Below are 12,587 nucleotides of genomic sequence, written 5' to 3' on the forward strand. Positions count from 1 at the left end.
AAATGTTCTTCTGTGTGATCCAAACACCTCAAACTTCGATTCGTCTGTCCATAACACTTTTTTCCAATCTTCCTCTGTCCAATGTCTGTGTGCTTTTGCCCATATTAATCTTTTCCTTTTATTAGCCAGTCTCAGATATGGCTTTTTCTTTGCCACTCTGCCCTGAAGCCCAGCATCCCGGAGTCGCTTCTTCACTGTAGATGTTGACACTGGCGTTTTGCGGGTACTATTTAATGAAGCTGCCAGTTGAGGACCTGTTGTTAGGCGTCTATTTCTCAAACTAGAGACTCTAATGTACTTGTCTTGTTGCTCAGTGGGGCCTCCCACTTCTCTTTCTACTCTGGTTAGAGCCTGTTTGTGCTGTCCTCTGAAGGGAGTAGTACACACCGTTGTAGGAAATCTTCAGTTTCTTGGCAATTTCTCGCATTGGAATAGCCTTTATTTCTAAGAGCAAGAATAGACTGTCGAGTTTCACATGAAATCTCTTTTTCTAGCCATTTGGAGAGTTTAATCGAACCCACAAATGTAATGCTTCAGATTCTCAACTAGCTCAAAGGAAGGTCAGTTTTATAGCTCCTCTAAACAGCAAAACTGTTTACAGCTGTGCTAACATAATTGCACAAGGGTTTTCAAGTGTTTTCTAATCATCCATTAGCATTACCTTCTAACACAGTTCGCAAACACAATGTACCATTAGAACACTGGAGTGATGGTTTAAGGTTACCTGGGACCTCCTAATTGTTTAATTGATTACTGTTGAGTAATAGGTCTCTTCTATCCGGTCAGATGAAGTATCTTAACCCTTAAGGCTGGGTTCACACAACCTATTTTCAGGCGTAATGGAGGCGTTTTACGCCTCGAATTACGCCTGAAAACACGGCTCCAATACGTCGGCAAACATCTGCCCATTAATTTCAATGGGTTTGCCGATGTACTGTGCCGACGACCTGTAATTTTACGCGTCGCTGTCAAAAGACGGCGCGTAAAATAACAGCCTCGTCAAAGATGTGCAGGACACTATTTGGGACGTAATTGGAGCCGTTTTTCATCGAATCCAATGAAGAACAGCTCCAAATTACGTCCGTAATTGACGCCTCGCAAAACGCAAGTACGAGCAATTACGTCTGAAATGCAGGAGCTGTTTTCTCCTGAAAACAGCTCCGTAATTTCAGACGTAATTGACGTTATTGTGTGCACATACCCTAAGTGTGCTGCCTACGGACTCCAGGAAATGAAAATTTCAGGATGGAGGAGATGGAGAGAGAGAAAGAGAGAGAAAGAGAGAGAAAAGGCAGCACCGTTCAGTCAATGCAGCGTGCAAAAGTTCCTGTTCAGACACACGACCAATGTCCAAATAAACAGCAAAATCCAAGATACAAGACAGCACTCCAAATATATATTATTTATATATATATATATATATATATATATATACATATACATATATACACCAATTACTATGAGGATCGATGTATAAAGATCACTCAATAAAATGGTTGGGTTATAACGTTGTCAGTGGCTTATACAGGCCAATCTAAAAATAAATGTTTAATCTTCCATTTCTTCATGTACTATGATACTTTTTAGTTCAATGACGATATTATGAAGAGAAGAGGTCATGCACGATATTTAGACTTCTTCTTTAACATAAAAGTCAATGGAGTGTGCAGTATAGTGAATTAGAGTTGTCTGGAAAAAATGGTAAGAGAACATATTTTTAAATAAGAACAACAACAATTTATTATAGACCATATGACCCATATCCAGAATATTTTTGTCCAGATTGCTTGAATTGTACTTTAAGGACTTTAACATGGTTGCAAGGATGTTTTTGCATCGCATCAGAGGACTAAATCTGTGCCAAGTCTACTTTAATTGTAGAAAAATAATTTTGATTTCATAGATACTTAACATTCAGGATAGGCCATCAATATCTGATCGATGGGGGACCACCTCTCAGCACCCCTGCCTTTGAGCTATTTTGAAGGTGTTGTGGTGATCGCTGCTTCCCCTTTATTGCAGTCACTGCTCTGTACTGTGAAACACCAATACACTTCTAGCGGTGGTGCACAGTATTACAGCCTTCTCCCATTCACTTGATCGGACCCCTCGGTAGGCTATAAAAAAAAAAAATTATCTTTGGAAAATCCCCTTTAATTATCACAAGTAATTTGTTCTATTTTTATCATTAGTGACTTATATAGGTTCTATTTTGTTTTACTGATAATTGAATAAACTGATCAATGTATTGTGACAAAGGGGATGACTTTGATTTAATACCAGATGTGATTGGTCATCTTGGTGGTGACGTAAAGGATTTACATATATCTAGAGTCCGAATGTGACAACAAGTTTGTCTAAAAAAATTCAGATTAATTTAAATTCCCGTAATTGTTTATTTTACTTGTGATTGGAAAATAAAAATCGATCTTATTAATTGAAATTTTGTAAGTGGCTTCTTGAATGTATTTGAAGTGTTCTTCTGGGTTTATTTTATCCAGTCATACAAAAGACTGGAGGAACAGATTATATAAAACGATATCACAGAGAGTAGCTGGATATATTTAGAAATCGGCATACTATATGGAAATTCTAGCCCACGTTAAGTCTGGTAAAATTGAGACAATAGAAATATATAAAAAAAGGTTGGAGGTTATGATATTTTTTTGGTGATTGATGAAAGATTTTACCACGTTTGGCCCAAAACAGATGTAAATACCAGAAAAATAAAAACAATCCAGTTTGAGCCACTATCCACCCATATGCAAGCACCAAAAATAAATACATGATAGTTACACTAAGGCTGGATTCACACGAGGTCATTACGGCCGTAATTGACGGACGTATTTCGGCCGCAAGTCCCGGACCGAACACAGTGCAGGGAGCCGGGCTCCTAGCATCATACTTATGTACGAAGCTAGGAGTCCCTGCCTCGCTGCCGGACAACTGTCCCGTACTGAAAACATGATTACAGTACGGGACAGTTGTCCGGCAGCGAGGCAGGGACACCTAGCATCGTAGATAACTGTGATGCTAGGAGCCCGGCTCCCTGCACTGTGTTTGGTGCGGGATTTGCGGCCGAAATACGTCCGTCAATTACGGACGTAATGACCTCGTGTGAATCCAGCCTAATAGAGAGAATATAGGACTTAATGGATTATCAATGCTGTATTCATATCAGTAATGCTCTAGTGTTTGTCATATTGAAGATCTTGATGGAGCGGCTGCTTCATCACTCACTTAGGGTCCTATTAGACAGGCAGATATTTCATGAACGAGTATTTAGCGAGTCGTTTGCGCTCAAAAGACGGTCTGTTACACGTGACAATGTTTGCTAAAGATTTTCTCTGTTCAGTCCTTACTGCGATCGTTGCTTGCTCGCTCGCTCGCTCGCCCACACCTCATCTCTGAACTGCTAACAACTGGAAGATTTTGGATTAGACGAGGGGATGTGGCGGCGACGAATGATAATCTTTCATTCCGGTAGATGTGGTGGATCCACGGAAACCCAACGATCATTCGTTAGTTGCACACTATTACATGTGGCTATTATCTCTTATATCAATTATGCAAAAATTTGTACAATAGTCTCCCCATCTAATAGGTCCTTTAGTCCCCTGGATTGGCCCTTCTACTAACCCACTCTGTCGGCCAGTCACAGTGTAAATTGCTTCTTATTGTCACAGTCCAGAGTCAATTAATTTGTAAACTGTGACATCACACTATGTAAAAAGTACTGGAAGGGCGGTACTGAAGATTCTCCTGTAAGGGTCAGTTCACACTGAGTTTTTTCCACCTCTGACCCCCTCATTGAATCAATGCGGCGCTCATGTTTCAGTGTTTTTCAAGGCGTTTTTTTTGTCTGCAGGCTTACTTTAGCTTCAATGGCTGCAGGCGAAAAACACCACGAAAGACAAAGAAAAATAAGTGCAAGCAGTTCAAAATCTGCCTAAAAAATTCCTCGAGGAATTCTGAGGCAGAACTTTTCTGCCTGCAAAAAACTCCATATGAACAGGGCCTTTGAGTATGCAGAAATGGACAGATCACCACTCACCACAGATCACCACTTTATATGAACCTACTTATACCGGTCATTAAATATTTTGCTGCATTTGTTTCTGAATAGTATACTAAAAAAGGAATGGGATATATTAACATATTATGTATACCAGTGGCATGTAGAATACCATTCTGTTTTTCAGACGGAATCAATAGCGCAGTCGACTGCGCTATTGAATCAGTCATTTAAACGGAAACCTGCCGGAATGGTGACGAACGGAAACCATTAGCAATGTTTCAGTCACCATTGATCTCAATGGTGACGGAAACGGAAGCTGTGGTTTCACTTTGACTTTCCGTTGCGGGGTTCACCCGACGGAAACCTCAGACGGAACCCCGGAACGGAAAGCCAATGCTGATGTGAACAGGCCCTAACTTAGATATATGATCTATAGCATTATCATGAATGCAGATTGCTAATCACATATAGTTATTCATCGGACTTATAACAAAAACACAAACTTGGTGAGGGGTCCCACTGTTTGACAGTTATTTCAGACTATATAAATCACCGGCGGGCACTGCATAAATATTGTCACATACCCTGAAAACCACAGTATGAAACACAAAGCACCGAATGGGTATGTATATGAGGCAAAAAAGATACCATGAAATGACTATATAAGTAACAAACAATTATATTTATTTAACGTTGATACACTACATAGATAATAAAAACATTAAAAAAATAGCATAAAAATGCTAAACAAAAATCTCTGGATGGGGGGGCACCCTGATAAGTGGCAAACAATAGGGGGTTTCTATTGTTTGCTACATATCAGGGTGCCCCTCCCCTCCTAGAGATTCTTGTTTAGCATTTTTATGCTATTTTTAAATGTTTTTATTATCTATGTGGTGTATCAACGTTAAATAAATATAATTGTTTGTTACTTTTATGGTATCTTTTTTGCCTAAGTTATTTCATACTACAGGCTATAAGACAGATTCCCAGGGCATAGGTGTGGCATTGTCTGCAAGCCTTCATGTGTAAGATCAGACTACATCTGCTGCTAAAGGAAAAGGAATGATTCGCTTAATAACACATTGTGCAATTATTTAAAGGCCTTGTCCAGGATTAAAAAAGCATGGCAGATTTCTGCCAAAAGTGGCACCACACCTGTCCATGGCTTGTATCTTGTATTACAGCTCATCTCTATTGAAGTGAATAGGGCTGTACACCCAAGCAGTGGTCATAGTGTGTCAGTGTTTTTGGAAGAACGTAGCCATGTTCTTCAAATCCTGGACAATTACTAAAGTAGTTTCCTAGAACTACCTCATGCATTAGGTAGCAGAAACCAATGTAGTGTAAACCAAACCATTGCTGGTAGATTTTTAGCACCTCTTGGAATAGTAAATTTGTTGTGCAGTACCTTCTAAAGAAAACCCATTTCAATTTCAACAGATAAAAAAAATGGTAGTATCTACATGTAAAAGCTATATTTAAGAAACAATAACCAAATTTATTATATATATATATATATATATATATATATATATACACACACATATATATATATATATATCTATATATATATATATATATATATATATATATATATACACATATACATATAGTTTAAATACTATTCCTATGCACTCCTGACTTCCTGGATAACAAGCAGGACAAGAACCGGCCAATTGGCATTAAAGTCAACAATGCAGAGGAGTTGCTTACAATAAGTTAACATTAGCTTATTACAAAATACGGTTGTCTTTCAGATAGTTTCCCTTCCAATGAAAACTATTATATTTAACTTATAAGACAACCTGCTTGGTCGTATACACAGTAACACAAGACTATTAAAGCCAGAACTACAACGTCCTCATGTTGAATTAACATGCAGAGCTAAGTATCAGAGGGATGCGTGCTCAGGGTTGAATGTCGGAATGTCTAACATTTAGAACTACCTGTATGAAGAACTCCAGCAGAGCTTGAAATACTGGAGCCTGAACATACATGAAGGCCATTAGACATCCTTAAACTAAATCTGTGCAGCCGAAAATTTTAGATCCGTTTACATTATTACCTGTAACACTCAAATGTTGAATATCACATCCCAGGCTATTTCAAAGTCTTAAACATTAGATGGTTTGTAACACATATCACTTACTACATATCACAACATGGTCATATTACTTATCAAACCTTTAGGATGAATAATCCAAATGAAAATTTTTTGGTAGCCTCATAGAATGTCAGCTGTTTCAAGAACATTACTCCTGAACTGGGGTTCCATAAAACATTTCTGTGCAAGGAAAAAGTAAACCTGCTGGCAACAAATGAGCTATGGACCAAAAATTATACCAGGTAAATTACATGATAACTGCCACATCCATAAGCAGCTGGTCCCCTTAAAAAAACATGACATTGTCACATGAAACCTCCCATGGTCTGGCAGTGTCTAATCACCTACAAGGAGTCTTTGTTTTGTTGAGAAACAGGGGGTCCACAAAACGTTCCAGTGTCATTTCTTCATGGACCAAGTCCATGCAAAGTTGAGAATATAAGCATTCAAGTTGCTTGGAGTAGCTCCCACTGCTGGCTGGTTAGATCTGACTGGCAAGGGTTGATCAGGACCCTGGAGGAATGAGTATCCAAACACAGTGCACTGCTCAGATGCTGCAAGAAGTGTCCTTTCAACTTCCATTTCTGCAAAACAATTGAGATCAGAATCAAAGTCAACACCTTAAAAAAAAAAAAAAAATTACGTAAAGAGGCTCTGTCACCAGATTTTGCAACCCCTATCTGCTATTGCAGCAGATAGGCGCTGCAATGTAGATTACAGTAACGTTTTTATTTTTAAAAAACGAGCATTTTTGGCCAAGTTATGACCATTTTCGTATTTATGCAAATGAGGCTTGCAAAAGTACAACTGGGCGTGTTGAAAAGTAAAAGTACAACTGGGCGTGTATTATGTGCGTACATCGGGGCGTGTTTACTACTTTTACTAGCTGGGCGTTGTGTATAGAAGTGTCATCCATTTCTCTTCACAACGCCCAGCTTCTGGCAGTGCAGCACTGTGACGTCACTCACAGGTCCTGCATCGTGTCAGCACCAGAGGCTACAGATGATTCTGCAGCAGCATCGGCGTTTGCAGGTAAGTCGATGTAGCTACTTACCTGCAAATGCTGATGCTGCTGCAGAATCAAGTGTAGCCTCTGGTGCCGACACGATGCAGGACCTGTGAGTGACGTCACAGTGCTGCACTGCCAGAAGCTGGGCGTTGTGAAGAGAAGTGGATGACACTTCTATACACAACGCCCAGCTAGTAATAGTAGTAAACACGCCCCGATGTACGCACATAATACACGCCCAGTTGTACTTTTACTTTTCAACACGCCCAGTTGTACTTTTGCAAGCCTCATTTGCATAAATACGAAAATGGTCATAACTTGGCCAAAAATGCTCGTTTTTAAAAAATAAAAACGTTACTGTAATCTACATTGCAGCGCCTATCTGCTGCAATAGCAGATAGGGGCTGCAAAATCTGGTGACAGAGCCTCTTTAAGTGAGCTATGGTAGATTTGTTTAAATAATTTTAAGTGTCCGCACATTACCCAAGGCATAGAAAAGTAAAACCATAAAACTGGAAAATTATATAATATCTGCTATTTTGCAAAATAGAGAGAGGATATAAAGCAAAAATAGTATAAACTTTATGTTCAGCAGTATACGATAGAAACAAGGTAGCACATGAAATTTCTGCCTCCGGCAGGGCTTCATAAGAGACTGTCGGAATCACGATATACTGCAATGCATTAGTATTGCAGTATATCTTGTAAGCGATCTAACGATCGCTGGTTAAAATCCCCTAGGGGGACAAGTAAACAAAAATTAAAAAAACTGTAAAATAACGTAAAAGTCTGAACTATTACAATATATCATTATTTAGTCCGCACAGTGAACGCCATAAAAAAATAAAAAACACGAGAATTGCTGTTTTTTGGTCTCATCTCCTACAAAAAAAATTCATAAAAAGTGATAAAAAAGTCTCATGTACCCCAAAATGGTAACAATATAAACTACAGCTCGCCCCGCAAAAAATAAGCCCTCACACCGCTAAATCGACAGAAAAAAGTTATGGCTCTCAGAATGTGGCGACACAACTCAAATTTTATTTTTAACAATCAATTTTTTTCTTGTAAAAGTAGTAAAACAAAGAGAACTATATAAATTTGGTATCGCTGTAATCATATTGACCCACAGAATAAAGTTAACATACCCAATGGCGGATTATAATATGGGCGTTTCGGGCGGTCGCCCGGGGCCCGAGGCTGCCAGGGGGCCCATCGGGGCCCGAGGCTGCCAGGGGGCCGGTCGCGGCCTGAACCGCGGCCCAAACCGCCCATCGCGGCCCGAACCGCGGCCTGAACCGCGCTGCCCGCTTCTAACTGAATCTGCATCCGCAGGATGCAGATTCAGTTGGGTTGAATGCTGGAGCCTCGCTCCAGCATTCACTCTGCCGTGAGCGGCTCGGTGCAGGCAGGCACGATGTAGTGACGTCATCGCGCCTGTCTGCACGGAGTCACTCACAGCACAGTGCAGAGGAGGAGAAGCATCGCATCCCCCACCGTCGTGGGAACCGGGATAGGTAAGTAATTATGTTTTATTTTTTATTAGGTACGTACATATGGGGCATTATGCTGTGTCAGCTATGGGGCATTATACTGTGTCAGCTATGGGGCATTATACTGTGTCAGCTATGGGGGCATTATACTGTGTCAGCTATGGGGGCATTATACTGTGTCAGCTATGGGGGCATTATACTGTGTCAGCTATGGGGGCATTATACTGTGTCAGCTATGGGGCATTATACTGTGTCAGCTATGGGGCATTCTGCTGTGTCAGCTATGGGGCATTCTGCTGTGTCAGCTATGGGGCATTATGCTGTGTCACATCTATGGAGGCATTATACTGTGTCAGCTATGGGGACATTATACTGTGTAGCAGCTATGGGGACATTATAGTGTGTCGCAGCTATGGGGACATTATAGTGTGTCGCAGCTATGGGGACATTATACTGTGTAGCAGCTATGGGGACATTATACTGTGTAGCAGCTATGGGGACATTATACTGTGTCACCTCTATGGGGCATTTTACTGTGTCGCAGCTATGGAGGCATTATACTGTGTCGCAGCTATGGAGGCATTATACTGTGTCGCAGCTATGAAGGGCATTATACTGTGTCAGCTATGGGGCATTATACTGTGTCAGCTATGGGGCATTATACTGTGTCAGCTATGGGGCATTATACTGTGTCTCAGCTATGGGGCATTATACTGTGTCAGCTATGGGGCATTATACTGTGTCAGCTATGGGGCATTATACTGTGTCTCAGCTATGGGGCATTATACTGTGTCGCAGCTATGGAGGCATTATACTGTGTTGCAGCTATGGAGGCATTATACTGTGTCGCAGCTATGGAGGCATTATACTGTGTCGCAGCTATGGGGCATTATACTGTGTCAGCTATGGGGCATTATACTGTGGCAGCTATGGAGGCATTATACTGTGTTGCAGCTATGGAGGCATTATACTGTGTCGCAGCTATGGAGGCATTATACTGTGTCGCAGCTATGAAGGGCATTATACTGTGTCGCAGCTATGAAGGGCATTATACTGTGTCGCAGCTATGGAGGCATTATACTGTGTCGCAGCTATGGGGCATTATACTGTGTCGCAGCTATGGGGGTATTATACTGTGTAGCAGCTATGGGGGTATTATACTGTGTCGCAGCTATGGAGGCATTATACTGTGTCGCAGCTATGGGGACATTATACTGTGTCGCAGCTATGGAGGCATTATACTGTGTCGCAGCTATGGGGACATTATACTGTGTCGCAGCTATGGAGGCATTATACTGTGTTGCAGCTATGGGGGCATTATACTGTGTCACATCTATGGGGCATTATACTGTGTAGAGGCAGCTATGAAGGGCATTATACTGTGGGGGCAGCTATGGGTGGCAATATACTGTGGGGGCAGCTACGGGGGACATTATACTGAGCAATTACAAGAGCTGCAGGTCCAAGGGGGGAGACGCTGTGTAGCACAATATACACGGGGGGATTGTTGTATAGCACTATATAGAAGGGAGCGCTGTGTATCACTATATCTAAGGGGGATTGCTGTGTAGCACTATATACAAGAGGGGGAGGGCTATGTGACGCTATTTACAGAGGGGGAGGACTGTGTAGCGCTATTTACAGGGGGCTGTGTGTGGTGCTATCTACAGTGTTTGACACAATTATATTCAGGGGCGCAGTCTATGGTGCTATAATATTTAGGGGCACAGTGTTTGTACTATTTTATTCAGGGGCGCAGTGTTTGGTGCTATTATATTTAGGGGCACAGTGTGTGGCACCATGATAATATTATCTTTGTTTATAGGTGTGGAAATGTTGGAAAAGTGAGGAGCCAAAGACATCTGAGTGGCAAATTCTGCAGAAATGGGTCATGGCCGGGAAAAGTCGTCATGAAGTCTGGACTGGATGGAGAAGAGGAAAAAAAACTACGTCGTCACCTGTGAGTCACTAGATTTATAGAGAATCTGTCACCTCTCCTGACATGTTTATTATAGGAAATCCTTGTATTTCACAAAAAGTCTTTCTGCAGTTCAGGACTGATAGACAATTCCCCTTGTCAGGAGGATGTGTCCTAGCACAGTGTGATACTGTCAGTATGTAGGGACACAGCCCTGTGACAAGGGGAATCGTAACACTGTTAATGCTTGCCCAAAAAAGTAGTGTTAAAAATAGTTACGGTGTGGCAGGGCGGCGGTGAGGAAGGGGGGCCCAAGTTTGGGTAACAGCCCAGGGCCCATGGTCTACTTAATCCGCCACTGAACATACCGTTTTTACCGTACGGTGAACGCCGTAAACTCAAAAAAACACCCAAAATGTTGAGGAATCGCTGTTTTTTCCTATTCCACCCCACATATATATTTTTTCTCGTTTCCCACTACTTTATAAGGTGCAAAACATGGTGCTGTGAAAATCTACAACTCGTCCCGAAAAAAACAAGCCCTCATACGGCAATATTGATGGAAAAATTTAAAAAATTATGGCTTTTGGAAGGTGGGGAGGAAAAAACAAAAGTGAAAATCCGAAAAATGGCAAGGGGTTAAAGTCAGTCTCTGCCTTTTATTATTATGTCATTATTATTAGGTCCAAACTTCTGTGCTAATTAATTTAATACATGTTTATAGTGGTCTGAGCTTCATTTTTATGAAACAGAGTTCCAAATCGCCTGCATAGACACATATTTAACTAACAACATGCTGGCTGCCTGCAGAGAGCTCTAGATGGACCATGGGAGCTTATTGCATACTGTTAAACAATGAACTCAATGATAAAACAGTTTGCATTTAGCTCCTAAGCTCCCTCTAATGGCGGCTGGCGGTAGCCTGCATGTTATGTTTTAAATTGGTCTATGCAGGGGATTTGGAAATGTATATGCAAAAAAGAGAAACAAAAACAGAGCTCTCAGCATTAGTTTATCAATATATGTTAATAATCGGCATAGGAGGGGGCGTGGCTTAGCGCACAGCAGGAGCGGTCGCATGTTCTAGGAGCTCCGCAGTGAACCCGCGCCATCGTTATCCTGCAAAGATCCTGAGGCTTCCATAACTCATAAAAATACCGTCCAGACGCTCGAGACGACCGGGGGCAAGTACCGGAGCCAGCATGGACCCCACTAGAGGTCAGACGGCCGCGGAGAAGCTGCAAAACTTTGCAAGGAGTGAGGGGCAAGATGGCGGACGCACACCTCTGCCTCAGAGATCTAAGGGAGGAGAGGCCTCATGCAGCAAGGAATCGGATACAGAGACAACCCCGGAGCCTACGCTGTCCGAAATGACTACTCAACTCCTCGCAGCTATAGCAGCATGTAAAACTTCACTTACCGGTAAGCTGGAGGAAGTTAAGATTGAGACAGGACATGCAGACCATGAGGGAGCGTCTGACCCACGTGGAGGATAGAGTATCCGGGGTGGAGGACAGAACGGCGTCCTTACCGGAGGCCATTGCTGACTTAGAATCGGCGGCTGAATTATGGAAACAGAAGACAGATGACATGGAAAATCGACTTAGGCGTAATAACATCCGCATAATTGGCCTGCCAGAGAGAGCTGAAGGTCAGATTCCTGGTGATTTCGTTCTGCAGTGGATTAAAAACCTGCTTCCTGACGCGCCATTTTCGCAAGCCTTGGCGGTTGAGAGAGCTCACAGAGTGCCGGGAAGGCCGCCACCACCGGGGGCTCCCCCCAGACCGCTTCTGGCACGTATGCTAAACTGCAATGATCGGGACTTGATTTTGCGTCTGACTCGCAGGTTGCCGGAAATTACATATAACGGGGCGAAAGTCTCCATCTTCCCTGACTTCTCGGCAGAATTGCAAAAAAAACGGGCGACATTCTTGGCTGTTAAACGACGTTTACGGGAGCTGGGAGTCCCTTACTCCATGTCTTATCCGGCTAGGCTGCGTATTGTGGACGGAGAGAGAACCATCTTTTTCAATTCTCCGCA

The 12,587-nt window shown here is 42.1% G+C and overlaps 1 protein-coding gene across 1 annotated transcript in view; it reads right to left on the minus strand.

The window, feature by feature from the left end:
- Positions 1-4,914: 4,914 nt before the first annotated feature.
- The window catches only part of GALNT16 (polypeptide N-acetylgalactosaminyltransferase 16), a 161,228-nt gene continuing 153,555 nt past the window's right edge, over positions 4,915-12,587 (minus strand). The window contains exon 15 of the mRNA XM_075843292.1: positions 4,915-6,709. Coding sequence (XP_075699407.1) covers positions 6,572-6,709 — 138 coding nt within the window. The 3' untranslated portion in view covers positions 4,915-6,571. The remainder of the gene's footprint in view (positions 6,710-12,587) is intronic.

Source organism: Rhinoderma darwinii, chromosome 12 (genome assembly GCF_050947455.1).
Source record: "Rhinoderma darwinii isolate aRhiDar2 chromosome 12, aRhiDar2.hap1, whole genome shotgun sequence".
Classification (NCBI taxonomy): domain Eukaryota; kingdom Metazoa; phylum Chordata; class Amphibia; order Anura; family Rhinodermatidae; genus Rhinoderma; species Rhinoderma darwinii.